Source organism: Phyllostomus discolor, chromosome 13 (assembly GCF_004126475.2).
Source record: "Phyllostomus discolor isolate MPI-MPIP mPhyDis1 chromosome 13, mPhyDis1.pri.v3, whole genome shotgun sequence".
Taxonomy (NCBI): domain Eukaryota; kingdom Metazoa; phylum Chordata; class Mammalia; order Chiroptera; family Phyllostomidae; genus Phyllostomus; species Phyllostomus discolor.
In genome coordinates, this window is record NC_040915.2 from 51905304 (window position 1) to 51932514 (window position 27211).

General features: G+C 54.4%; 1 protein-coding gene, 1 long non-coding RNA gene and 1 other non-coding gene across 4 annotated transcripts; 2 read left to right on the forward strand and 1 right to left on the reverse strand.

Moving 5' to 3' along the window:
* Nucleotides 1-5594: 5594 nt before the first annotated feature.
* LOC118498062 lies at nucleotides 5595-18582 on the reverse strand. The gene is made up of 3 exons (XR_004900589.1): nucleotides 18572-18582; nucleotides 15603-15607; nucleotides 5595-5731 (listed from the first exon to the last, which is right to left on the reverse strand). It is a non-coding gene; the product is annotated as an uncharacterized LOC118498062 (long non-coding RNA).
* On the forward strand, nucleotides 8165-27091 carry HNF1A (HNF1 homeobox A). Of its 2 annotated transcripts, none has more exons than XM_028527922.2 (10): nucleotides 8165-8641; nucleotides 15619-15818; nucleotides 18011-18197; nucleotides 18590-18831; nucleotides 19682-19833; nucleotides 19933-20134; nucleotides 20440-20631; nucleotides 23796-23917; nucleotides 24004-24148; nucleotides 25430-27091. In XM_028527922.2, exons 1-10 carry the CDS (start codon nucleotides 8319-8321, stop codon nucleotides 25555-25557), a joined length of 1893 nt encoding a protein of 630 aa, XP_028383723.1. In that variant the 5' UTR covers nucleotides 8165-8318; the 3' UTR covers nucleotides 25558-27091. The 2 variants fall into 2 exon arrangements, with proteins under 2 accessions (XP_028383723.1, XP_035870793.1); XM_036014900.1 differs by having other exon boundaries at nucleotides 18590-18819.
* Nucleotides 17507-17645, forward strand: LOC114510484. Its single transcript, XR_003685662.1, has one exon. It is a non-coding gene; the product is annotated as a small nucleolar RNA SNORA29 (small nucleolar RNA).
* Nucleotides 27092-27211: the final 120 nt, after the last annotated feature.

A 27211-nucleotide genomic window follows, 5' to 3' on the forward strand; every position in this document is an offset into this window, starting at 1 on the left:
TGGGTTTGTGTACACTCTAGGACCCTGTTGGTCTCTCCAAGGAACTCTCTTGTGAGCCTGGGAGTTTCTCCCGTTGCCTCAACCTGCACAGGTTTTTTTCAATCAGAGGTTTTAGGCTTTATTTCCCCGCACTGGAACCCTGGGTTGCAGGGTCTGTCTCGGCCCACAGTTGTTCCTCTCAGTTTATCCATAAATGAATGTGGGACACCCTGGTCCTCCAGCCGCCGCCCGACTGCCCATCTCTGCCCCTCCTACTGGTCTGGGTGAGTATTTCTTCTTTAACTCCTTGGTTGTAGGACTTCCATACAATTTGATTTTCTGTCAGTTCTGTTTTTTTTTTTTAATTTGTTGTTGTCCTTTTTTATTGTGCAAGAAGGCACAGTGTGTCTACCTATACCTCTATCTTGGCTGGAAGTCCCAATGTCAAATAAATTTTTTAAAAAAATTCTCTACAGGTTTGGATATTTCTTTTTTTTAATTTTTATTTACAGTTTATTGTATTTTTTCCCATTACCATTTAGTCCCCTTATACCCCCTCCCCTCCCCCCACGTCTGGCTGGACAGGTCACATTGTATAACAAAAAAAGTTCCGGTCACTCAGTTTTACAAGGGTTTAGGAGCTCTGAGTCAGGAACCAGGGATGAAGACCAAATATCTATTCCATGTCATATGGCACCATCTCCTGGCTATCATGTCTGTGGTGGGGTCATCTGCCCTGGTCTGTGGAGGAGGGTGCTCACCCTGCAATCACTCTGCCTGCCCCCCCCCCCAGCTGGGTGAGACTGGAGGGCAGGACCAGTCAGGTGGAGGTGGAGGAATTTACTGCCCCTCCCCCTGCAGGCTTTGGGTCACTTGGCTCTGTCCTCCCAGGACAGCCCTTCCCAAGGCACCAGGGGTCATTTCCACCCCTCGCCCACCCAGGCCCAGGCCTGCCAACAGCTCCCCACTCTTCCCAGCCCCAGTGCCACCCCTGGGACTCCCTGCATCTGCTCCCACTTTGGTAAGAAGCCCCTCTAGGAGAGCCTCCTGAATCATCTATGCAAGATGCCTGCTCCATCCTGCCAGGACCCCAACCAATTTGCTCCAGGTGTAAAGCTCAGTAGCACCAAAGACAAGCCTTCGTCCCACCCTGTGCTTCGTCTCTGGGTCCCCCCCAATGCTCCAGCTTCCCTTGCATCTCTCCACGTAGAAGCATAATCACATGGGTTTTGCTCGTTTTGGATTTTCAGTGGCTCTCAGCCAGGCATTCAAATGGGTGTGACGGGAATACAGGGTCCTGAGAACACCAGGTCAGCCTCATTCCCCGCTTGCCACTTCGTATCCTCACAAAGGCTTTGTTTCCAGTGGGCGGGGCCCAGGAACGTGGTTTTCCGGAATTGCTGATGTGCTAGGTTGAAGCTGTGATGACTGACTGACATGTGTCCAGCAAGGGGATGTCTGCCAGCAGCCACTGACTGGCTTTAGTAAGACCCAGGTGTCGGCACTTCCTGGCCCCATGAATCCAGGTGTGCGGAAACCGGTCTGGGAGAACTCAGCAGGGTCAGGAACCTCAGCCTGCACCTGTGTGACTGCCTGGCCCCTCAGCGACTGTGTGGACTCACTCAGCTGAATGGTCTACTTTTCCCCACACACAAGGGGCAATTTTCATGATTCCTGAAAGATGTCATAGTTTTGTTCCCGTGAGGCTATTTCATCCTGGGGCTTGGCGCCAGGCTTTGGGGTTCAAATCCCGATTCTGCCACTTCCCTAGGTGGGAGACCTTGGGCAAGTTGCTTAACCTCTCTGTGCCTCAGTTTCCTCATTTGTGAAATGAGAATAATAAACCTACCTCATAGGGTCATTGAGAAAGTTAAAGGAACAAAGAAGAAGAGTTAAAGGAGAGTTAAAGAACTTTACAGAAACACTTAATGCAGGGCTTAGCACTGTACTAGGTGCTCAAAAACAGCAGCTCCTTCTAATAAGACGAAAACTAACGTTGAATCGATCGCCTGCTTGCTATGCAGACACAACTGCAGTTTCACCCGCTGAATTCTCACAACCACCTGGTTAGGCCCACATTGCCCCTACTTTCCCACGAGGAAACGGAGACTCCACGTGGCCACGGGACTCGTTCAGAGTCACACGGCTAGGTCGTGGCAGAGCCTGACACGGTTTGCGCCGGTGAGTGCCGCCATTCAGCCCTGGGCTGAAGAGCAAAGTCCCAGCCAATGCCTCTGTTTGCTGGCTTTGATCCGTGCCCTTGTATTACAGCGCGTCTCTTTGGATTTCGGCTTAATCGGAACCGGGTTATCTGCCTTGTAAACTCTTGCAGGGCAAAAGCCCCATCTGAGACATCACATTTCTGCCACTTGACTTCCTTGATCCTGAGAATATTGCCTGAGGTGTTTGTTCAGAGAAGAGATCCTCTGGCATTTCTGCTGCAGTCTGACTCAGGAACCATGGAGTGGAATTTAAAATCTGATTTTTTTTTTTTTATTTTTTTACCCCAGTAACTGGGAATTCTTCTGATAAAGCAGGTTTGGAACCTTTTGCTGCGTGGAATGAGAGCTCCCCCTGCCGGTGAGAAGAGGGTGACAGACACAGGCACTCACCCCCTTTTCCTACAGGTGTCTTTCTTGCCTGGTGGTGAATCGGGGTTCTATGGAAAGCAACCTGACAGGGTGATCTGATCATAATTCCTAACTGGGCAGGTCAGGGTGGGTAGTCATGCCCCTAGGCATATGACTTTTTTAGTAAAAGGTTTATCTTTACCTTAAGTAAGCCTTGTCCATTGTTTCTGTGCATCTAGGTTAACACACCCTTGAAATAAGTAAAACCACCAAGAAAAACACATAATCGTATTATCCTGTCATCTGATCTCTGCCTTGCTTTCTCTCACTTTCATGTAATCTTCCTTGATTCAAAATAAAGAGGCTGCAAACTGCTGTTCTAAGGTTGCATTTGAGATCTTGTTTCCCAGCAATTGCCATCAGTGTGGCTCAGACAAAATCTCATAAAAATTCCTTATGGGTTTGGAAGTTTTTATGTAGACAGCCTCAAATTTTTGTTCTGCCCTGCGGGTCACTACGAGCCCAGATCAGAGCTGGGCAAGGGCAAGGCCACTAAAATGAAGGTCAAGATTCTCCCTGCTCCCGAAAAATTTAAAATTTGGATTGACAAGACACCATCAGGTACTCAGGAGAAAAGGTGGGGTAGTGGGGCTGGGAGGAAGAACAGGAGTTTGAATACCGGTGGCCCTTGAGGATGGGGTGGGCGTAATTGAATTCTAAGAGTGCTCTGAGATTGGCTGACGGCACCCTCTTGAGCTGCTAAGGCCGAGGAGAAACCTTATGCCTTGCTGGGACTTTGCTTTGCAAACATCTGCTGGCCCAGTAGGACAGAATGGAGGTAAAGCTCAGAGCTACCTTGGACTGCATTCCCACAGGGTCCAGGGGATCTGCTAGGTCTACAGTTCCCAAACCTGGCGCCAGGATTTTTGAAAGGAACACAGCGACCTCTGTCGGCCACCTTGGAAACTACCAGCTCAAGGTTGTTCGCAGTTTGAATGTCGGGTGGAGCCCCGTCCCTTAGGTGACGTCACGACTTTGCGAAGCTGGGCTTACGGCAGGTGTTCTGCTGAAAAGCAAGTACCGTGCCAAAATGAGCGTGGAACAGGAAATAAAGGTGGCGACGTTCAATCTAATTCCAGGGCCTGAGCAGCTGTGTAGTGTTTATGATTATTTAAGAAGAAACTAAGCCCTGGCTGGCGTAGCTCAGTGGATTGAGCGTGGGCTGGGAACCAAAGTGTCCCAGGTTCGATTCCCAGCCAGGGTACATTCCTGGGTTGCAGGCCATAACCCCCAGCAACCACACATTAATGTTTCTCTCTCTCTATCTCCCTCCCTTCCCTCTCTAAAAAATATATAAATAAAATATTTTAAAAAAAAAGAAGAAACTAAAATATGTTTTCTTTCAATCCATGTGCATTTTCAAGCAGCTACTAAGTTGTTAGGACATACATAATTTTTAGTCGTTTTGACCTAACTACTTACTAAATGTAACTGTTGTTTTTTGTGGGAGTGGCAGGTGCCGTGAAAAAATTACTGCAACACCACAGGCACCTTGAACCCTGACAGTTGGGGACCTCTGCATTATGCTCTTTACAACTTTACAAAAAGCTGCCGTATGCAAGTCTAGGAGATCGTATCTCTGTTTAATAGATGAGTCAAAAAAGACGAACTCATCTGCCTGAGGCCTCCCAGCATGGGGTTTGGGATGTGCGTGGGGCCTGCGACATTTCAACCAGGTCCTATGTGATCCTCAAAAAGGTGAACTGCCACTCTTCACCTCGAGTCCATTCAGGTTTGTGCCCTAACTGTGGGGAGGGCAGGCTGGGGGCTGGGGCCAGCTCTTTCCGTTTGTCATGCCCACCATTTGCGGGAGAGCACAGTCAGGTTCCTGAGGTTCCTTTCCATTCATCCCTCCTCAGGGGGCTCAGACAATAGCCTCTGTGTGTACTGGGGCTGGGGACCTCTCCCCTTAGACTCCCTGGATGCTGTCCCCCCACCCACTGCTGGTCCCCCTGTCAACCAAATCTACCTTCAGGTCCAGAGTCATCTCACCAGCTCAGCCACTGGCTGCGGGAGTTTACTGAGTTTGAAGGTTGTGCAAAGGATCCAGGCCCCACCTTTCCCGCTCTTCTGGGTGAAAAGTCACCGAGGGGCCACTGCAGGCAGCAGGCAGCCTCCTGGCAGGAGAAACCAAGCCCTCCGGAGACCCGTGAAGCCACGAAGGGGCAGCACACAGTACCCTCGCTGCCTGGACTGGAGAATTCTGTCTTGGTAGGAAGCTGACTGACACCAAAGCTACATGCATTGGAGGGAAAAGAACTCACTGGAGGGAAGGTGGGGTCCCACCTTCCCAAGGGGCAACTGCCAGCGTCATCCTGTGCAGTCAGGCTGCCTGGCTCTGGGGGACTCTGAGCAAGCCATGTAACCCCCCTGAGCCTCTGTTTCCTCCTCTGCAGAATGGGAATAAAAGCAGTACCAACTTCCTAGGATCAAGCTGAGAATTGTAGTGCATTACTAAAGCTCAGCACACAGCTAGGTATGCATTGTTAATGCGCAATGACATTGTTAGCCATACAGCAAATATTATTGAGCATCTACTATGTACGGAGGAGGTGCTATGCTGGGCACTGGGAATGCTGCAGTGAACAAGACAGACACAAGCCCAGCCTTCAGGGGCCTCATATTCCAGCAGGGGAAGCCAGACCCTAAACAACAAACATAATACATAGGTAAATTAGACAGCAGTGCTGTCCAGTAGAAGTATAATGTGAGCCACACATATTTAAATTTTTTGGTAGTCCCAATGCAAAAGTTAAAAAAAAAGATGAAATTAATTTTTCTAATTTTTAATTTAAAAATTAAATTTTTTTCTTTTATTGAGTCTAGAGAAAGGGGAAGAGAGGGAGAAAGAGAGGTAGAGAAACACCGATGTATGAAAAAAACATCGATCCACTGCCCCTTGCATGCGCCCCAACTGGAGACTGAACCTGCAACCTAGGCATGTGCCCTGACCGCGAATCGAACCCACGACCTCTCAGTTTGCAGGATGATACCCAACCAACTGAGCTACCTGGGCCAGGGCTAAAAATGTTTCAGACATTTAAAATTTTACCTAATATATCCAACCTATTATCATTTGAACCAGTGGCATTAGCCATGGTTCAAGTGCTGAGTAGCCACAGCTGTCCAGCATGTTAGGTGAGGGCCCAGGGGGTTGAGTGCCAGCCTGAGAACCAAGGGGTCACCGGTTTGATTCCCAGTCAGGACACATGCCTGCGTTGTGGGCCAGATCCCCCGTTGGGGACTTATAAGAGGCAACTACACATTGATGTTTCTCTCCCTCTCTTTCCCCCTTCCTCACCTTCTCTCTAAAAATAAATAAATAAAATCTTTAAATAAAATGAAGATATAATTCAGGGTAAGAGGGACCGCAGCACCAGGTCCAGGCGTGGACAGACTGGTGCTGACCTGAGGGAAAGAGCTCTGTTTTCATAGCTCCCGACCTCGCCTGGCTGCAGGGGCCAACAGCACCTCCCCCCCCCCCCCCCCCCCGCTCCCCATTGGCAAGCACGAACCAGGTTCTGCAGACCCCAGAGAGAAGCAGACCCTCTGAACGAGCCCCAGCCTGGGGACTGCCTCTCAGTGCCACCCTGCTTACTCCAGTGGGCACCCCTTGTTCTGGGGGCTCCAGTCCACCTCAGGGGACATACTGCAGAATTTCGTCAAGGCTTTGACTGGAAGAGGGAGGAGGTGGGTGGGCGGGGGTGTGAAGATGAGTTCTTGCTCAGGGCTGGGATTAAGGAGAGGTGAGTAAAAGTGGGAGCCTGTCTTTCCTTAAAATTTTGCAATTTTGTACATCACAAATATTTTGCATTAATTTAAAATATATTGTGCAGATTTGTGAATCATAAAATTCATCCCTTTAAAGTACATAATCAGTGGGTTTTAGTATATTCAGAATTGTATAATGTCACCCCATCAATTTTATTTTTAAAAAATTTTTCAAAGATTTTATGCATTTATTTTTTAGAGAGCAGGGAAGGGAGGGAGCAAGAGGAGAGAAACATCAACATGTGAGAGATTCATTGATCAGTTGCCTCTCACACACCCCCAGCTGGGGGACCTGGCCTGCAACCCAAGCATGTGCCCTGGCTGGGAATCAAACTGGCAAATTTTTGGTTTGCAGGCCAGCACTCAATCCACTGGGCCACATCAGCCAGAGCCACCCAATCAATTTTAGAACACTTTCGTCATCCCCAAAGAAGCCCCTTACCCATTAAGCAGCTACTCCCTGTTCTCTACCCCCTACCCCGCCCATCCCTGGCAACCGCAAATCTATTTTCTGTCTCTGTGGAGTTGCCTATTCATATAAATGGAATCATTCAATATGAGTCCTGGCTTCTTTAACTTAGTATCACGTCTTCAGTGGTTCATCCACGCTGGGCACTTCCTTCTCTTTTATGGTAACACTGCATGGATGGACCCTATTTTATTTATTTTTAGAGAGAGGGGAAGGGAGGGAGAAAAACATCAATGTGTGATTGCATCTCATGTGCCCCTACTGGGGACCTGGCCTGCAACCGAGGCATGTGCCCTGACTGGGACTCGAACCAGCGACCCTTTGGTTTGCAGGCCAGCGCTCAATCTACTGAGCCACACCAGCCAGGGCGGATAAACTCCATTTTACCCATCCACTTACTCACTGATAGATATGTATGATTTTCCCACTCTTTGGCTGCTGTGAACATTCATGTGCAAGTTGTGGTGTGGGCCTACATCTTTCTAATGCTTTTTGGTTTTGCATTCATTTCCATTGTTAAATATGTTGTATAAAAATATATTATTTTTCTTGATTACTCAGTTTTTTTGGTGCCCCCTTAAAATTCGCAGTCAAACGCCTGACTGGCTTTACCCTATTCCCATTCTGAAAGTCTCATCCCTTGCTAGCTGTGTGCCTTTGGACAAGTTACTCACCCTCTCAGAGCCTCGAGCCTCTGTTTCCTCCTCTGTAGAATGGGGATAATTCCTGTACCTACTCACGGCTGATACAGGACACAATGATGCGTGTTTCAGACCTGTCACTGTCCCTGGTACACAGTTGACTGAAGCCGGCTTTTCCCATGGGGAGCCTGGTGTCAGGGGTGTCAGGCCTGAGGGGGTGGGTCCCAAAATGGATGTGACCTTTCCCTGCCCTTGAGGAGAGATGGCCCACCTGCCTAAAACGCCCTGCCGCTTCTATGTCCAAGGGAAACCTGCTGTTTTCTCTCCTGCCTCAGCCCGACCTCCCTGCAGCAAGGTCCTTGGGGGTGGGACCGGATGCTCCCCCCGAAGGCCCCCTTAGCTCCTGGCACCTTCCATCCCAGCTGCCCCGGGGCCCCCCACCGCCGCCTCCCCCACCCTGCGCTCTGCCCACTCCCGTGGAAGGCCGTGGCTCGCTGTCCCTGTGCTGCCATGAGGCCTGCACTTTGCAGGGCTGAAGTCCAAAGTTCAGTCCCTTCGCTAAGCACACGGATAAATATGAACCTTGGAGAATTTCCCCAGCTCCAATGTAAACAGAGCGGGCAGGGGCCCTGATTCACTGGCCGCTGGGGCCAGGGTAGGGGGTTGGGGGTACCCACAGGACTTGGCTAGTGGGGTCTGGGGGGGCGTGGGTGCAAGGAGCCTGGTTTGTGCCTGCTTGCTGGCCGGCTAGCGAGCAGACAGCCCACGAGGTGGGGGAGGTGGCCTGCTCGGTGGCCCCGGGCCTCGTGGCCCAGTGGTAGTGGAGCCATGGTTTCCAAACTGAGCCAGCTGCAGACGGAGCTCCTGGTGGCCCTGCTCGAGTCGGGCCTGAGCAAAGAGGCGCTGATCCAGGCGTTGGGCGAGCCGGAGCCCTACCTGCTGGCCGGAGATGGCTCCCTGGACAAGGGGGAGTCCTGCGGCGGTCGAGGGGAGCTTGCCGAGCTGCCCAATGGGCTGGGGGAGACGAGGGCCTCCGAGGACGAGACGGACGACGATGGGGAAGACTTCACGCCGCCCATCCTCAAAGAGCTGGAGAACCTCAGCCCCGAGGAGGCGGCCCATCAGAAAGCCGTGGTGGAGAGCCTGCTGCAGTAAGGACCCCTCCCCTGTCCCCACTCCAAAGTGACCCGAGAGGGGCCTGGCCTCAGCTCCTGGCCAGCCCTGCCGAGACCCGAGTTCCATGAGCCGTGACCTTCAGCCTAGGTGTTGGGAAGGGGGACGGGGCCGTGAGCTCAGGGCAGGGATCTCTGCTCGGGGGCTGGAGCCCCCCACCTGGTCCTCTGCAGACTCCCGGTTAGCCCCCCACCTGGTTCTCTGCAGACTCCCGATTCCCCAGCGAGCCGAAGCTTCCCGTCCAGTGCTGGGGAAGCGGCCACATGCCCCGGGGGAGCTCCAAGAGGGGGAAAAAGCAGCAGACTTTACAAATCAAGTGTCTAGAGAACCAGAGAGGGTGGGAATTTTTAGCTACAGCCACTCTTTCTACGCCCCAGACCCTCACTTCCCTGGTGAGCATTCAGATGGCAGGGTCCCCGGCCAGGAAGCACTGCTGGGGAGGGGGGAGGGCAAAGCTGGGGTTTTGGGGGCTCCCCTGGCCGCCCGCCTGGAGACGCCAGCACTCAGCCAGGCGTTTCTTACCTGAGGGAAGTGAAGCCTCGGAGCAGGACCCCCCCTCCCTCCCAGCACTGCCTCCGGCCCCCTCCCTACCGGCCGGCGCCATTAGAGGCCTCCCACTGTGCACCCCCATCCACTGGCTGGCTCCCCATCTCCCAGAGAACTGAGTGGGTACGAGCCCGATGCCTCCCCTCTCCTCAGCAGAGCTAACCTGGTTACTAATTACCCACAGGCTTTATTATTTCTCCTTTGTTTTATAAATTTATAAACGGCAAAAGGCTCTGATAAGGCCTGTGATCATTAACTTGTAGAGATGGCGGCCTGGGGAGACCTGGGCCAATGAACCTCCTCCCACCCAGTGGGGGTGGGGGATGGGGAGGGCAGGGGTGGGGGTGGGGAGAGAGGGGCTAGGGGCCGCAAGGGCTGCCCCTTTCCAAAGCCTCCTTAACCTCCATTGAACAGCGGGGTGCTCGGCTGAGGTCTGACGAGTATGGTGTTGGATAATGCTGAGATGGATCCTGAGAGGAAGTTACAGATCAGCCTGCTTCTCAGATGGGAAACCGAGGCCCAGAGGAGGAAGTAGCTTGTTTAGGGCCACCCAGCAGCGACTTCTCCCCCCACCCTCCCCGTTTAGTGCTCCCAATCACCAGGACTTGGGGGCCAGGGGCCAGCTGGCGGGGTGCAGGGCTTCTGAGGGAGAGTCCCAAAGACGGGACTCCCAGGGGGACTATCTCTTTTCTGTCCAAGGTCCTGATCCCAGTTGGGGGTGGGGGAGGGCTAGATCCCCGCCTCGGGGAGTCCTCAGGATCTGCCAGGCCTCCCGAGGGCCCGGGCAGGGGGCAGGGGAGCAGACAGGCCCCTGACTTGGCAGGAAGTGGAGGGCAAAGGCCCCGCTGGGCTGCAGGGGAGGGGCAACGAGTCGGGCACGGCAGACCCAGGGCAGGAGCGCCTGGGAGAGGATGGGGCTGGGCCAGACCTGCTCAGGACCCCAGAGGGGAATGGGGGCTTTCAGAGGGGAGTGAGGGGCACGGGGTGCCAAGGGCCTTTCTTACCTGGCTGGGTGGGGCCTCTTGATCAGCAGCCCCTTTGGCGGGATGGTAGGTGGGGGGGGGCTTGATCCACAGCACTTGAGGGGGGGAGCAGAGGTCAAAGTGCTCCCTGGGGACCAGCAGAGGTGTGGAAGCCGAGGGAGAGAGGGGAGATGGGGAGGAAGAGAGGAGAGGATGTCAGGGGAGATGGAGAGAGGCCTGGAGAAGCAGGGCTGAGCAGAGGAGCAGGAGGGAAGAGGGGCTCACACCTGGTGGGGAGAAGGGGCTGGGGACAGAGTGAGGTGCCCCGAGCTGAGAGGAGGCTGGCGTGCTCCCGCCCAACCCGATTGGGTTTTCTTTAATGCTAACAGCATGCTATTTACTTTCCATTTAAATTTGAGATGTTGCTATAAATTATCAACCAGCTCCTTGTTCCTGCGGAGTTTATAACTAACTACCTGGGTTACTTATTGTTCAGGTAACAAAAGGGATCTGAAACCACCCCGAAGGAAAAAAGTGGGGCCTGCAGTCTCAGGGCACTGGAAGGAGAGGGGTGGGAGACCCCAGAGGGAGGCCTGGGCGGAGGGGGAGTTTGGAGCCGGGAAGGATGGTCCAGAGGCGGGACATCTGTGGAAGCCACTGCTCTGGTGAGGACAGTGTGTGGGAAGAGGCAGAGTGGGTCCCCGGTGTTCCCAGGTGCCCTGTGCGTGAGGCCACGGCAGATCTCCACCCTTGGTTCACTGTGTGACCTTGGACACGTCCCTTCTCTGCCTCCTGCCTCCATTTTCCTACCTCCTGGACAGTGAGAAAACTTCACACTCCCTGCCCTGGTTCCCTGGCCTCTTCCCGAGGGACTGCCCTCCCTCTCTCCCTCCCTTTCCTCCAGTCACACTGACTTCCCACCTCAGGGCCTTTGCACATGCTGTTCCTGCTGCCTGAAACCCTCTTCCCACAACCAATTCCTTCTCCTCCTTTTGCTCAAATGTCACCTCCTCAGGGAGGACCTCCCTGACTGCTTCATCTAAAGGTATTCACCCCAGTCACTCTCTCTTCAATTAACTTATTTTACTTTCTCCTGTTCCCTTATCATTACTTTGTTTTCTATCTCCTGCCGTGAAGACAAGCCCTTCAAGGGCAGGGCTCGTGTGGCCTCATTCACCACTCTCACCCCTACTCTCCAGCCCTGTGGGTGGCACACAGCACGAATGAACGGGTGGCTAGGATTCTCTGAGGTCTCTGGGGACCCACCTGCTGCCATGGCCAAGCGGGGGAATCTGTACCTGGGGCTCCTTCCTGGGTGCCTTCCTAGCTCCTCCTGGTCCCTGAGCAGCTCAAACCTCAACCTCGTAGGTCTCTCTGATCCTCCCCATTGGGCAGTACCAAAGCAAAGAGAACCAGGAAGGTGGTGGCCGAGGTGAAACAATCTGACATCCCTGACTGAGGCCAGCCTGCCTGGGTTCGAATCCCAGCTCGCCAACTCTAGCACAGGCAGGCGATTTCACTTTTCTGAGCCCCCGTCACCTCTGCAGGGTGGTGATAATAACCGGGTTAAGTCTCTTGATAACACGTAGTATGCATATGTAGTAAGTAGAATAAACGGTCACTATTATGAGTTGTTCCATTCTACAGATGAGCAAAGGAAGGCTCAGAGGGGCAAAGTGACTTGTCCAAGGTAACTCTTGCAAAGCAGGCAGGCCAGGACTTAGACCCAGGTCCCGCCAACCCCACGCTCCGCACGGCGCCCTGGAGGCTGCCCGCCCGCCCTGGATGTGTTTATCTCCCTTCTGACCCTCCGCGGTCATTCTGGCCGTTCAGCGTCACCCCGGAGTCACCCCCATGCAGCACTCCAGTGAGCACAGGGGCAGCAAACATGTTAAACCCGTTTCCCCCTCCGGAGAGATATTTGTTATGAGCTCCACATTAGAGCCGAGGAAACCGAGACCCAGGCAGGCTGAGCAGCTTCCCCAGGCCGCCCGGAGGGGAGCGGCAGAGCTGAGACTCCCACTGAGGCGGGTGGCCGGCACTGAGGGCTCAGCTTCCCTGCACACGCGTGGGCCTTCAGGGTGGTCTCCCAGCTCCACAGCCTTGGACGCACCGAGACCCCAGAGCCCATGGAGCGGAAGTCCCAAAGCCTCGAACACCCGATTGACCCCAGAATGGGTGGGAGGCAGATGTGGGCGGGTCTTCCCTTCTGCTGGGCCCTCTTCCCCCTGCTGTGGAACCGGGGGTCCCGGGACTGCATTGTTTTTGTTTTTTTTTTTAAAGATTTTATTTATTTTATTTTTAGGGAGAGGGAGAGAGAGAGAGAGAGAGAGAAACATGAATGTGCGGTTGCTGGGGGTTATGGCCTGCAACCCGGGAATGTACCCTGGCTGGGAATCGAACCTGGGACACTTTGGTTCCCAGCCCGCGCTCAATCCACTGAGCTACGCCAGCGAGGGTCCCGGGACTGCATTGTTGATCACAAGTGTGATAGTGTCATTCCGTTTACTGGGCAGTGACTGTGGGCCAGGCCCAGGAAGCCTGTCGCCTCTTGGAACCACATCCAGTTCTCCCAAGAGTCCTGGGGTGGCAAGGGATGGCCGGCGTGAGTTTCTGGCCCTGTTACCGAGACGGGGCGCAGTGGTGGGACTGGAACCCAGGTCCGGGGATACCTGGAGGCTTGGTCTCTTTGTTCTGAGTTGGGGAGACTGCCCCTGACCCAAAGAGCCAGGTCCTTGGAGGCTGCGTGTGTGTTGGGGCGGGGGCAGGGAAACAGGCAGGGAGACACAGACCCCACCTGGGGTCCCGTGGGCAGTGACAGTGCGTCTTCTCTTTGAGCCCCGTGGAGAGGAAGGCTGGGCTCAGTCTCTCTGGGGAAGAGAGCAGGAGGGTGGGCGGTGGTGCTGGGGGGAGGGCGGGTGCTGAGAGGGTGATCACAGCGGAGGGGGGAGGGGGTGGACATCCGGCAGCCCAGCTCCAGAGTCAGATAAACATGTTTGCCGTGGAGCACAAGGCTGGACTTTGCCCTGCCCTGCCCTGCCCTCCGAGCTCTGACTGGTGCCCGGGGAGCGGGCGGGGTGGAAAAGCCGGGAACCCAGGAGACCCTGAAAGCAGGGAGACGGTGGAGCTTGGGGACAGGTCTGGTGGAGGGGGAAGGGGGTCTGTGCAAAGTGAATCCTGGTGGATTCACTCCGACAAGTGAGGCTCACCTGTCTGAGCCTCTGTTTTCTCACCTGTGAAATGGACATAGGAGTAGACTTCCTAAAGTAGTTGTAGGATTTAAATGACTGGCTCTTGACACAGCGTCTGGCTCACAGAAAAATACTCAAGACACATGAATTCTCTGGGCTATCATGTTTATACAGACGGGGTATGTGGCTGTACTGACTGCTGACCGATTTCACTGTATCTGCCCCTACCTCCCTTCCCCCCCTGCCCAGATGGGAACTGCTGATAAAAACGGAGGAAGTCCCAGGGCCAAAGGCTCTGTGCCCTCGAGTCTCAGATGGGCGTTGTCAAGGGGACTGGCAAAGCCGGTCCTCTGAGAACCAGGAGAAGGCCCTGGAAAGGGCAGTGTGGGGTGGGAGGGCGGGTTTCAGAGCCCTGCAGGGCTTGTCTGCTTCAATGTTTCAGAGTTCAGTTTTCAATATTCCCTCTGCGCATGTCAGATGTTAGGTAACGTATTTTACAATTTAAAGAGTATGGAAGGGTGACGGGAAACTGCCCCCCTCCCCATCCCCAACACCCCCTTCCCCTCCTGAGACCACCAGTGTTGCCACGTCGTCCTTCGTGTCCTTCCACTGTGTCATGCAAACACAAGCAAATGCGTAGGGATCTTTTATCTCACTTTAAACTTGATGCAGACAGCGGCCCAGCAAACCTACCAGGCGACCTCTGCCCCATCGGGGCGCCCGCATATCTTCCCCGGTGGGCGCTCTCAGTTGCTTGCCCGGAGGCGCTGCACTTCGGTTCGTCAGCATCCTTTTGCCGGACGCTCAGGGGGTTTCCAGTCGTTGGCTGCGGCCAAGTCACAGGGTGATGAATCACCTCCTACACATGCCACTCGCCACACGGGCATGTGTCAGAAGTCTCCGATTCTAGAGCCGGTTGCTGATTCAAGGGTGTGAGAAGGCAGGCTCTGGAATCTGGGAGATAGATCTAAGTTCAAATCCCGGTTCGGCACTGGTGCAGTGAGCGGCTTGTCTCGGATGTGTGTGTAACAGGGGCTCAGGACAGGATGAGGGCTCGACGGAAGGGCTGAGCCAGAGCAGGGAAGGAGGAGAGAATTTGTGTAATAGAGGCGACCTGACCCCATCCCTTCCACAGCAACCAGAGGACAGGAACGCAAACCCAGGACGGCCTCAGATCCCCGAGTCTCTCTAGTGAGCGACTCTCAGCCCAGAGAGTGGGATTCTGGCGCTCCGACACGCACACTTTTCTTACAGCGCGTCCTCTGAACGCCAGCCCCGAACTCGGCTGCACCCCAGACTCTGTGGAAAACCGGCCGCCGGCCCCGGTGCTGGGGGCAGACTGGCTGGGCCGCTGCCTCGGGTTTTGTGCAGGCCGTGGGGACGCATTTCAAGCCCGGGTGATGTGTGCCTGAGAGGCAGACTTAGAACTGAATCCCTTCATGTGGGACGGGACTCTGCTGGGCTGGCCCTGCGACCTTGGGCAAGAGATGCAAGTGACACAAGTGCTCTTAGCCTCAGGGGCCCAGACTGTAAAGTGAGAGAATCGTATTTCTCTCCTTTTTCAGACCTAATTTTTTTCCAGTAGGTCTCCCTCATCCATCCATCCACCCTCCCACCCAACTATCCACCCACCCTTTCACTTGTCTGATCCTCTACCCACCCATTTACCCATCCTTTGTATACCTGTCCATCTTTCCATCCATCCATCCATTCATTCATCTGTCCACCCATCCACCCATCTATCCATCCACTCATTCATCCGTGCATTCACCAGGGATGTAATATATGTTAAGCCTATTTTGAGAGCTGAAAACCAGACAGTTCCTGCCCTCAAGGGGTTTACAGTTTACAGTCTCTCTCGGTGGATTAGACACAGTATGAATAACCTTTCCAGGTGGGATAAGAGGTCTCTAAAGGAGGCATGGAGGTGAGAACTGTCCCCATCGGGCCTGTGCTGCTTCTGATGGGAGTTTGTTCACACGTCTGCATGACCATTTCTAAACTTTTACCTATTCTTGTGTCCGTGTGGGGCTGGCTGGGGCCTGTGACCCTGTTCCTCCCATGTCTGTATCCCCACGTCCACATGTCAGTGTCCCTGTGTCCTGGCACGTGTGCCCACACCTCCCTGTCCCTGAGTCAGGGTGCAGGCCCCGGGCTCCACGCCTGCTTTTGCCCACAATCCCTACGCCCAGGGTGGACAGGGGTCCTCCGGCCGAGGGCCCCAGGGAGCAGGCCCTGACCTTGCCTTCCTCCCAGGGAGGACCCATGGCGTGTGGCAAAGATGGTCAAGTCCTACCTGCAGCAGCACAACATCCCACAGCGAGAGGTGGTCGACACCACCGGCCTCAACCAGTCACACCTGTCCCAGCACCTCAACAAGGGCACCCCCATGAAGACACAGAAGCGAGCCGCCCTGTACACCTGGTATGTCCGCAAGCAGCGAGAGGTGGCCCAGCGTAAGTAACAACCAACGGCAGCCCTGTCTTCCCTGGCAGGCCCGGGACTGTCTGCAGCTTGAGGGTGGGGGCTGGAAGCTTCACCCTACTATTACTCAGACAGGCAGACTCAAGGCAGAGGAAGTCAGGGGGACTCAGTCAGCCTTTATTCCCTATCCTGTGCACAGCCCTCTGGGGGAGGGAAGTTGGGTTGGTTCTGGGCATCCAAAGGTGGATAAACTGGGCCCCTGCCTCCCTAGAGCTGTGTGGTGGAGAAGGGGAGGAGGCCAGTATGGTACAGTGAGACATGCAATACAACACGATAACAAGAACAGCAGGAGCTACAGTTTACAGCCCCCTCGAGGTGTGCTGGCTCAGTGCAGGCTGCAGAGGGTATACTTCGAGGTGTCAAGCTGGTGGTGGAGCAGAGAGTAATCTGTTCTTCCTCAGGGCAGCAGGGGCATCAGGAAGGCTCACACTGGAAGTATGGCATTTAGACTAAGTCTTAAAGTGTGGGTCGAATTTTGACCCATGGAGACGTAGGGAAGGGTGTTTCAGGCAGTAGGAACAGCATGCACAAGGGCTCAGAGACGAAGTACACGCTCAGGGAATCCTCCACTGCAAACCCACGACGACGTGGGCACACTATCTTTCAGGGAAGAGTGGATTTCCTCACTCGGGCCTCATTCCCCACGGACGCCCGAGTGCACTTTCACACGTTTGAGCCTGTCTATAAAATAATTCCTACTGTTTCTTTTTACTAATTATCTAAGTTTTAAAAAGGCATACACACTGAGTTTAAAAAAAAGAAAACAAAGTTTTTATAATATCAATTTGATGATCTTCTAGAGCAGCCACTGGCGTCCGCAGTCTTGCCAACATCCTTCTAGAGGATGCACTGGCCAGATCCAGGTATCCCGGACTCAGAGTCTTCCTGCCCTCTCATTGAACTGTCCTGTCACTCGCCTGTCCCATACCCTTGGTGGCCTGCTCAGGGATAACCTGAGGGACTAATTTCCATGAAAGTGGAGCCAGCTGACAAGGGCCGGTGGGTCTCTTCTCTCCGGGAGAACGCTGCACTTTAGGCTTGATTTCTAAGTCTGGCATATTGAACACAGCTCTGAATCTACTCAGGAGATATGACTCAATTTTTCTGCTCTCCTGTACAATCCTGTAACACTTTCCCTTTTTTAAATCCTTACCTAAGGATATTTTTTAAAAATTTAGATATTATTTATTTATTTTTAGAGAGAGCGGAAGGGAGGGAGAATAAGAGGGAGATAAACAGTGATGTGTGAGAGATACATTGATTGGTTGCCTCTTGCTTACCCCCAGCAGGGGACCTGGCCCTTAGCCCAAGCATGTGCCCTGACTGGGAATCGAACCAGAGATCTCTAGGTTTGCAGACCAGCACTCAATCCACTGACCCACACCAGCCAGGGTCCAAGGATATTTTTTATGAAAACTGATTTTAGAGAGAGAGGACAGGGGAACAGGGGGAGGGAGGGCGGGTGCAAGAATTCAATATGACAGAGAAACGTCGATCGGTTGCCTCCCATACACGCCCCAACTGGGCACTGAATCTGCAATGTAGGTGTGTGCCCTGACCAGGGATCAAACCCACAATCTTCTTGGTGCATGGGACGATGCTCCAACCAACTGAGCCATTCAGCTGGGATAAAAATTATTTTTAAAAGTTTTTTTAAAAGCCTCCCGCTTGACTGCCACGCCTTCTCCTCAGCATGGGTTTCGTGGCTATGCTTACAGGACAGAGGAAAGCAACTGTGATCTGAGGAGGGAGGGCTGACCTGTGTCCTCCCTCTGTATGAAATGGCTGAACAGTGCGGAAGAAGAGAAAAAGAAAAAAAAGTTTTTTAGAAGGAAAAATATTGAGCCTCCTTGCACCTTACCTGTAAAATGGGATGGCATACGTGTCAAATGTGACAAATGCGGATGCTCACCCGGAGCCTTGTGGGATTCTATCCTGGCTCAGCAGAAAACCGAGCAGGGGTTGATTAGTAATGCCTGCCGTGGACACAGGCACACGTGCTGTGTATCCGCCATCTCTGGATTAGATGGTTTCTAAGTCTAGCTGTACTCTCCTCTGGCCCAGCAAGCACCCTGGGCATGAGAAAGAATCAGGAGCACGGTCATGACCTGAGACGGGAAGGCGGGGTGGCTGGGGCCCTGCTCACAGCTCTCTGTGCCCGCAGAGTTCACCCACGCCGGGCAGGGTGGGCTGATGGAGGAGCCCATGGGGGATGAGCTGCCGACCAAGAAGGGACGGAGGAACCGTTTCAAATGGGGCCCGGCGTCCCAGCAGATCCTGTTCCAGGCCTACGAGAGGCAGAAGAACCCCAGCAAGGAGGAGCGAGAGGCACTGGTGGAGGAGTGCAACAGGTAGCAGGGCTGGCACATAGCAGGGCGGGCTGTGGCTGGGCAGGCAAGGCTGGGGAAGGGGAGGGTGGCACCCCAGCTTCCACTCCTGCTCTGTGTCCCCGAAGCCTAACTCTATACCTGGCACACCCCCCACAACCCAAGCAGCTCGTGAGAGGGCGCGCATCTCATTCGCCCTCACTGCAACCCGGTGGCAGTTCTGTCGCTTTATGATTGGAGAGGCTCAGAGAGGCTAAGTCACTCACGCAAGGTCACACAGCAGGAGTGGGACGGAAGCCCAGGTCTGCTAGCCTCAAACACCCAAGGAGAGCGCTACTCCTCCGACTCTCCCCACAGCCCCGCGAGAGGGTTCCTTTGTGCCTGGCCGGGAGGCTCACCAGTGGCTCTTTCTGCAGGGCCGAGTGCATCCAGAGGGGGGTGTCACCGTCGCAGGCACAGGGGCTGGGCTCCAACCTTGTCACAGAGGTGCGTGTCTACAACTGGTTTGCCAACCGGCGTAAGGAAGAAGCCTTTCGGCATAAGCTGGCCATGGACACTTACAGCGGCCCGCCATCGGGGCCAGGCCCAGGCTCTGCACTGCCTGCCCACAGCTCTCCCGGCCTGCCCCCATCGGCCCTCTCCCCTGGTAAGGCCCACGGTGAGTGCTGCATGGGCGGGGGGATTGGGACAGTGGGTAGAGGGAACCAGGGGGGACGTGGGAGAGTTGGGGAGCACCATCCCAGGTGGCAAAAGGCACCCAAACCTTTTATCACTTCAGTTGGGGTCGACTCCATTCTGTTTACACTACTCTGTCCACTCTATTCTTCTCCATTCTGCTGACACCACCCGTCATCTCCTCCACTCAGGTCTGTCTGCCCCACTCCACCCACTGGTCGAAGCTACATTCACTTCCGATGAAATCAACTTGGCTCATTTCAGGGCAATTCAGTTCCGTTCTATGTCATTCAGCTCGCTATCACACAGTTTGTTCCTTTAAACTTGGTACAGTTTAGCCCGATCCAATTCCCAGTTGACTCAGTTTAAATATAATTCAGGAAATTCAGTTAATTTTGTATAGCTCAGTTCAGTCCAACCCAATTCGACTTGATTCCATTCAGTTCCACTGAAGCTTGATTCAGTTCAGGTTCAATCCAACTGGATTCAGTGTTATTCAACTAACTCCTGTTCTTTCTATGCAGTTCAGTTTGCTGCAGTTGAATGCATTAGCTCCAGTTCGGTTCGGTTCAGCTTTTATTGAGCACCTGCTGCATGTCAGGTGTAGCCCTGGGCAGCGGGGCCATGGAGCTAGTCAAGTGCAGCCCTTGTGTTCAGGGGCTGGAAGCAGCCGGCACAGGGCCTGGTGGGAGGCAGACGTGCAAGCGAAGTTTGCTGGCTGCGTAAAGAAGAATGGGGCGAGGGGCCTTAGCAAACCGATGTGGTTTGGGGCGATGAGGGCCCTGGAGGGCAGGCAGACGGGGTGCTGAGGCTGGCTACTGCTCCTGCCCCAGGTGTGCGCTATGGACAGCCTGCCACCAGTGAGGGGGCGGAAGTGCCCTCCAGCAGTGGCGGGTCCTTGGTGACAGTATCGGCACCCTTGCACCAAGTGTCCCCCACGGGCCTGGAGCCCAGCCACAGCCTGCTGAACACTGAAGCCAAGCTGGTGAGTGTGCCTCTCCCTCTTCCCCGGGCTGGGAGAAGCGGTCCCCAGGGAAGCAGTGGTGGGGGCCCTGCCCTCACTCAGCTTGGCTTTCCCTCCAAGGTCTCAGCAACAGGGGGTCCCCTGCCTCCCGTCAGCACCCTGACAGCACTGCACAGCTTGGACCAGACGTCCCCAGGCCTCAACCAGCAGCCCCAGAACCTCATCATGGCCTCCCTTCCCGGGGTCATGGCCATCGGGCCTGGTGAGCCCGCCTCCCTGGGCTCCACATTCACCAACACAGGCACCTCCACCCTGGTCATTGGTAAGCTGGTCGGATGGGGAGCATCTGGGTGGGGCCCCAGGACCTTTGCACTGCTGTGGAGCCCAGGGCTCCAGGGAAGCTAGTTAGACCTACTTCCTGCCAACATAAGGAGCCAGAGGCTCAGAGAAGGGGAGTGACTTGCCAGGGCCACCTCAGTTAATAACAGGTTCTAGTGCAAAGGTCCCTCCTATCCGTCACACCTCCCCCCCAGCCCACTAGCTCTGGGGGTCAGGGAGGGCACCCCAGAGGGCCCAGGGAGGCAGTGGATGCAGTAGCCCGGCTGACCCCTGCCCCTTCCACTCCAGGCCTGGCCTCCACGCAGGCACAGAGCGTGCCGGTCATCAACAGCATGGGCAGCAGCCTGACAACCCTGCAGCCTGTCCAGTTCTCCCAGCCGCTGCACCCGTCCTACCAGCAGCCACTCATGTCCCCTGTGCAGAGCCACATGGCCCAGAACCCCTTCATGGCCACCATGGCCCAGCTGCAGAGCCCCCACGGTGAGCTCGGGGGCGGGGCCAGGGGGAATCTCCATTTGTGAGTGCTGTGTGTGAGTCTGGGAGAGTACTCGTGTTGGCTGGGGGAGGGCTCTCAGGGTGCTCGGGTGACTGTGGCCAGCACGGGTTTCCGTGTGTGCGAATACGTATGGCTGTGTGTGCATGTGTGTGAGTGGATGCACATCTGGATGCTCATCAGTGTTCAAGGTGCACACCCATGTCTGGGGACAAAGGTCAGAGTCTCTCTCTGAGCCCTTGGGGCTGTATGTATTTCAGAATTCACTGTTTTCAGATTTTCGAAAGGTATGTTGGTGAACATACCATAGATTACATAACTCTCCCAGCCAGGTTTGGGGTAACACTCTCACCAAGCACCACGATTTGATTCCTGCAGCCAAAGGTAGAATTCCAGCAAGTAGATTTTTTTTTTATGGGTCATATATATGTTCTTTGGCTTCGACATTTCCTATACTATTCTTAACCTCCTTCTGTTTATCTTCTACCTACCATCTGTGCTACTTATTCTCTGCACCTTTTCCCCCTCTCTCCCCCTCCCACTCCCCTGCTGATAACCCTCCCTGTGATCTCCATTTCTGTGATTCTGTTCTTGTTGTAGTTGTTTGCTTAGTTTGTTTTTGTTTTTGTTTTAGGTTCGGTTGTTAATAACTGTGAATTTGTTGTCATTTTACTGTTGATATTTTTATCTTCTTTTTCTTAGATAAATCCCTTTAACATTTCATATAATAAGGGCTTGGTGATGATGAACTCCTTTAACTTGACCTTATCTGGGAAGCACTTTATCTGCCCTTCCATTCTAAATGATAGCTTTGCTGGATAGAGTCATCTTGGATGTAGGTCCTTGCCTTTCATAACTTCGAATATGTCTTTCCAAGTCCCTTCTTGCCTGCAAGGTCTGTTTTGAGAAAGCTGACAGTCTTATGGAAACTCCTCTGTAGGTAACTCTCTCCTTTTCTCTTGCCGCTTGTAAGATTCTCTCCTTCTCTTTAATCTTGGCTAATGTAATTATGATGTGCCTTTATGTGTGTGTTCTTAGGTCCAACTTCTTTGGGACTCTCTGAGCTTCCTGGACTTCCTAAAGTCCATTTTCTTTGCCAGATTGAGGAAGTTCTCCTTCATTATGTTGTCAAATAAGTTTTCAATTTCTTGGTCTTCCTCTTCTCCTTCTCGTACTCCTATGATTAGATGTTGGAATGTTTAAAGATATCCTAGAGGTTCCTAAGCCTCTCCTCATTTTTTTTTATTCTTGTTTCTTCATTCTTTTCAGGTTGAATGTTTCTTTCTTCTTTCTGGTCCACACCATTGATCTGAGTCCCAGTTTCCTTCCCATCACTGTTGGTTCCCTGTACATTTTCCTTTATTTCACTTAGCATAGCCTTCATTTTTTCATCTAATTTGTGACCATATTCAACCAATCTTGTGAGCATCCTGATTACCCAGTGTTTTGAACTGTGCATCTGATAGATTGGTTATCTCTTGGTTGCTTAGTTGCATTTTTTTCTGGCTCTTTGATCTGTTCTTTCATTTGAGCCATTTTTTGGTCTTGGCCTGCCTGTTACGTAGTAAGGGGCGGAGCCTTAGGTATTCAATGGGGCGGGGCAACCCTTGTCGCTACGTTGTGATGCTGTACGTGGGGGATGGGTCTGATAGGGAACAATGGTGCTTGCTCTACTCTCTGCCGCTTTTCAGTCACTTCCCCCAATACCCACAAGCAAATTGGGCCTTTCTGGTGCTGATTTCCCAGTGGGTGGGCTTGTGTATGTTCTAGGACCCTGTTGGTCTCTCCAACGAACTCTCTTGTGAGGCTGGGAGTCTCTCCCACTGCTGCCTGAATCCCCACAGGTGTTTTCAATCAGAGATTTGAGCCTTTATTTCCCCATGCTGGAACCCTGGGTTTCGAGGTCTGTCTCGCTCCCCAGTTGTTCCTCCCAGTTTATTTGCACTCCAATGTGGGACTACCCAGTTTGCCATCCACCGCCTTGCTGGGTCCGCCAGCTGCTGCCTTACAGTGAGTCGAGTCCTCTCTGCCCAGCTGCCTGTCTCTGCCCCTCCTACCGGTCTGGATGAATATTTCTTCTTTAACTCCTTGGTTGTCAGACTTCCAAACAGTTCAATTTTCTGTCAGTTCTGGTTGTTTTTTGTTTTTAAATTTGTTGCTGTCCTTCTTTTGGTTGTGTGAGGAGGCACAGTGTGTCTACCTATGCCTCCACCTTGGCCGGACTTACCAGTTTATTGAAGGCTGTGATAAAGGACACAAATGACCGGCCAGATGAGAGACACAGGGTGAGGTCTGGGAGAGTTCTGGGCACAGGAGCTTTCCCGTGGAGCTGGGGTGTGTCGCCCTCCTGGTGTGTGGTTGTGTTCCCTGACCCAGAAGCTCTGTGATCCCCTGCTGGTGGGATTTCGTGGAGTTTCCTCCCATGGGCACGACTGATGATTACCAAGTAGGTTAATAAAGACGTAAATCAGACTCAGGTAGGAGTCTGCCACCAAACGATTCTCCTAAGTGCCAGCCTTGTGAAAATCTGCTGGTTTTCAGAGCTTTTTGGAGTTTGGAACTGGGAATAAGGGACTGTGGACCAGTGTACACCCCTGTGTGTATTTGCTTGGGTGCGTGTATTTACATGTGTGACATGGGTGGTTCCGGTTTTGTCTGTCGGTGTGAGAAGTGTCTGTTTTTGGGGGGCGGCTATAGGTGAAACTTGGGGTTACATTTTGGAGAGGCGTCCTGGAGGTGGTGCTAGGCTGCACTCTGCCCTGCTCACCGCCCCCTGCCCCGTGGGGCACCGCCCTGCCTCACCCCGAGGCCTGCACCACGTACAAGAGCACCTGTGCCTCCTTTTCCCTTTCACTCCTGTGTCTCCAGGTGGTGGGAGGAGCTGGGCTTGGGTTCCTGGCCTTTCCGGGGCTTCTCTCCACCAGGCCAGGCTGGGCGGGCCCTGGTAGCTGGGGAGAGGGTCACAAACCCTCTATCTGGAGCTCCACTTTGGAAATCAGCCCTGAGTGCCATCAGGCCATTTCCCAGGTCTCACGCCCCACTTCCCCCAGAGCACCTAGCCTTGAGGCCATCCCGGGAGAGATCCGGCTGAGCCCAGGGTGCCACATCTGTATCCTTCTCTCTCTTCCTCTGCCTTCTCCCTCCTGCACAGCCCTTTACAGCCACAAGCCAGAGGTGGCCCAGTACACCCACACGGGCCTGCTGCCGCAGACCATGCTCATCACCGACACCGGCAACCTCAGCGCCCTGGCCAGCCTCACACCCACCAAGCAGGTAAGGCCCAGGGCTGCCCCTGCCCCTCCCTCGGGCCCCTCCTCAGAGAACCCCCTGGGGACTCAGGAGGCTGCTCTGTTCCCCAGGTCTTCGCCTCAGACACCGAGGCCTCCAGCGAGTCTGGGCTTCACACGCCAGCATCTCAGGCCGCCACCATCCACATCCCCAGCCAGGACTCTGCTGGCATCCAGCAGCTGCAGCCTTCCCATAGGCTCAGCGCCAGCCCCACAGGTGCGCGGCCTTGCCCCGCCCCCTCCTTTGCTGTGTGTGCAGCACGGGGGGCAAACGGGGTGTGGGGCAGGAGGCACATTTGGGAGGGCACCCTGTGCTCCCCTGATGTGAGTCAAGAGGGGTGTGGAAAATGGGAGCATCTTACAGAACCATCTCATTGACCTGGTTAATGGAACAAGACGAAGTCATGGAAGAGGAGGAAATTGGGTGGATGGGCCAGAAGTGGCTCGTGGGTGTGCTGGCTTGGTTTAGGGTTTAGCTTTTTTTTTTTTTTTAATTATTGCAAGCATTTAAAAATCAGGAACTTTCACAAAGAAATCCAGATTTCTCTGGGAAAATCGGAAGGACTCATGTTCCCACATAGTGACAGTGTGTGGGCTTACCAGGCCACCATGTCCTACTCGAGCCATTCATTTCCAGGCCCCTACAACCCCAGCCTGCAACCTACAAGGTCACAGTGAAGACCAGGCACTTTAGAGCCAGGCTGCTGGGCTCTGAGGCCTGGGGCGGCTACTTACTAAGAGAGTGACTTTGGGCAAGTTGTCCCCTCTCTGTGAGCCTCGGGTTCCTGGTGGCTGCAGAGACAGTTACTGAGGGATTTGTGGTCCAGGCTCCCTGCTTCCCCCACAAGGCACCTGTCATCACCCCCATTTTACAGATGAGAAAGCAGACACTCGAGGTGGGGGACTTGGCCTCGCCTCTGACAGCTACGAGGTAGCAGGACCAGGACTTGAACCCAAGTCCAAACTCCGAGCCTGCTCTCTCTTAACCATCTGAATCAGCCAGGCTTCTCCCGAGACACAGAAGCAACAGGAATGTGTGCACATTTAAGGAGCTGGCTCACACGACTCGGGGCGGGGACTGTAGGGCCGGTCAGGGGGCTGGCGACGCAGGCAGGAGTGGACGCTGCAGTCCTGCTTCGGCTCCTGAGGCCTTCAACTGATTGTGCAAGGCCCACCCACCTTACTGAGGGGTATCTCCTTTACCTAAAGGCAACTGACTGTAGGTGTTAAAACAAAACGCCTTCCCAGCAACCCTTTGATTAGTGTTTGGGTCAGTGACTGGGCACTAGAGCCTAGCCAAGCTGACGCATGTCACCGGGGCTTCTCCAACACTCCCACTAAGAAGGCCTGGGGAGGCTACTCTCTGGATGGCCCCAGAGCCCAGCTGGGGGTTAATAAGATGAGGTCCCATCTCCCCTGCCCCCAGCGCCCCCAGGGATGAGTGGGAGGGGTCAGCATGGGCTTGGCGGGCAGCCAGCAGCTTCATTTGCCTCCGCAGTGTCCTCCAGCAGCCTAGTGTTGTACCAGAGCTCCGAATCCACCAATGGCCACAGCCACCTGCTGCCGTCCAACCACAGCGTCATCGAGACCTTCATCTCCACGCAGATGGCCTCTTCTTCCCAGTAACCACAGCAACCGCCTCCCAGGGCCTGGCACCTGGAGAGTGCACGGCCTGCTGGGGTTGGGGGTGGGGTGGCCAGAACATCTGGGCCTGCACAACGTTTGCTCCCACGGAGCTGCTGCCCTTCCCCTCCCCGGAAAACCGTGCCTTGGTCCCCACGCATCCCTGCCGACGTCAGAGAGGGAGGGTCCCGAGGTGCTCCAACCCAAGCAGGGCTGCTTCAGTGCACGAGGGGGCCTGTGGGAAGTTGGAAGCCATGCCTGATCCTGGCAGGGGACGAGAGGGGCTGTTCCTGCCGCTCCGGGTAAACCTTGTCCCTCAGAACAGAGCAGGACAGGCTCAGGACTCTGGCGCATCCAGCCCGGGCCTGCGTAGAGCCCCAGTGCCGCAAAGGGAACTCTGCCAGCCACTCTTCTCAGGACACAAGCCCGTGTAGCTGTGACTCACTGAGCTCTGAGAGCAGCCCCTCCCTGTCACCTATGCCCTGTCCAGGCCACTCCATCCTGTTCCCCTTCCTGCTACTAACCCTCATGCCCACTGGAACCCTCCCCCCCGATGCCCATAACTGAGGGGCTACCCGCTGGAGGGCCTGCGGCTCAGATGCTGATGGCGCAGGCACAAGGGCTCTCCAGTCTCCCTCAGCCTGAGCCATCCTTCCCCTGGACCTCACGACCTCCAGTTTTCTGGGATGTTCATTCCCGCGTTCCCGAGCATCATGCCTTCTGACGCCAGCCTGGCTTCTTGCCTCTGCTGAGAAGCCCCCTCAAGGCTAGGAAGTTGTTCCTGCTCCTGTGGGAGCCTCTCGACTCCATACCTGGTGCTAAGTCCTGGCGTGGCAGACCCCTCTGGGGCCCTGCAGACCCTCTGCTGGTCAGGGGAGAAGCTGCTGAGCTCAGAAGGCAGCAAGGCCTGAGCAGCTGGCAGAACGGAGATGCCCAGAGAAGAGAGGTGACACCAGCAGAGAGGAGCCACCTGTGTAGACCAGACTGATGCCTGGAAGTGTGGGGACCTGGATGGCTGAAGGACGGGGAGGGGTCCAGGCAGATGCAGCCCCAAGGAGCCTGAGAGTGTAAACCCAGGGCTCCGAGGCTGCAGCCGTAACGTGGCCCTCAGAGACCACCTCCATCTCGGGGCTGAGGAACCGCTGCAACCCCTGCAGTTTGCAGCCAGCTAAGGGCAAACCTGTGCATTATTTAACTTTTAGTAAACGAGGAACATATTGGAAATCTCTTGCTTGTCCACACGTCGCCCAGATGGGTTGGGCAGGCAGAGCGAGGCGGAAGCGGGCCAGGGGCCAGAGGAGAGACAGGTGCAGCGCACACACTCCCGCACCCCGCCTTTCTCGCTCTGCTCAATCTCCAAGGCAAGGCAACACAGCCAGAATTTTACCTTCACCTTGGCCTTCTGCTCCTTGCAGGGTAGCCCTGGTGCACGAAACCCAGCCCACAAGTGCTGTGACACTTTCTTAAATCTTAAAGCCGGGGTGCAGAAACCCACCTTACGGTGTAGGCAGGAGGAGCCGCCTGTGGGATGCTTATTGAAAGTGTCTCATTAAGACTCAGCACTGACCGGGAGGCAGCCCCCCAAGTTGCTTTGTCACGTGTTCTGTCTGACAGCTTATTTTTGACAACTTGGCTGGGACGCGATCGTGTGTGGCAC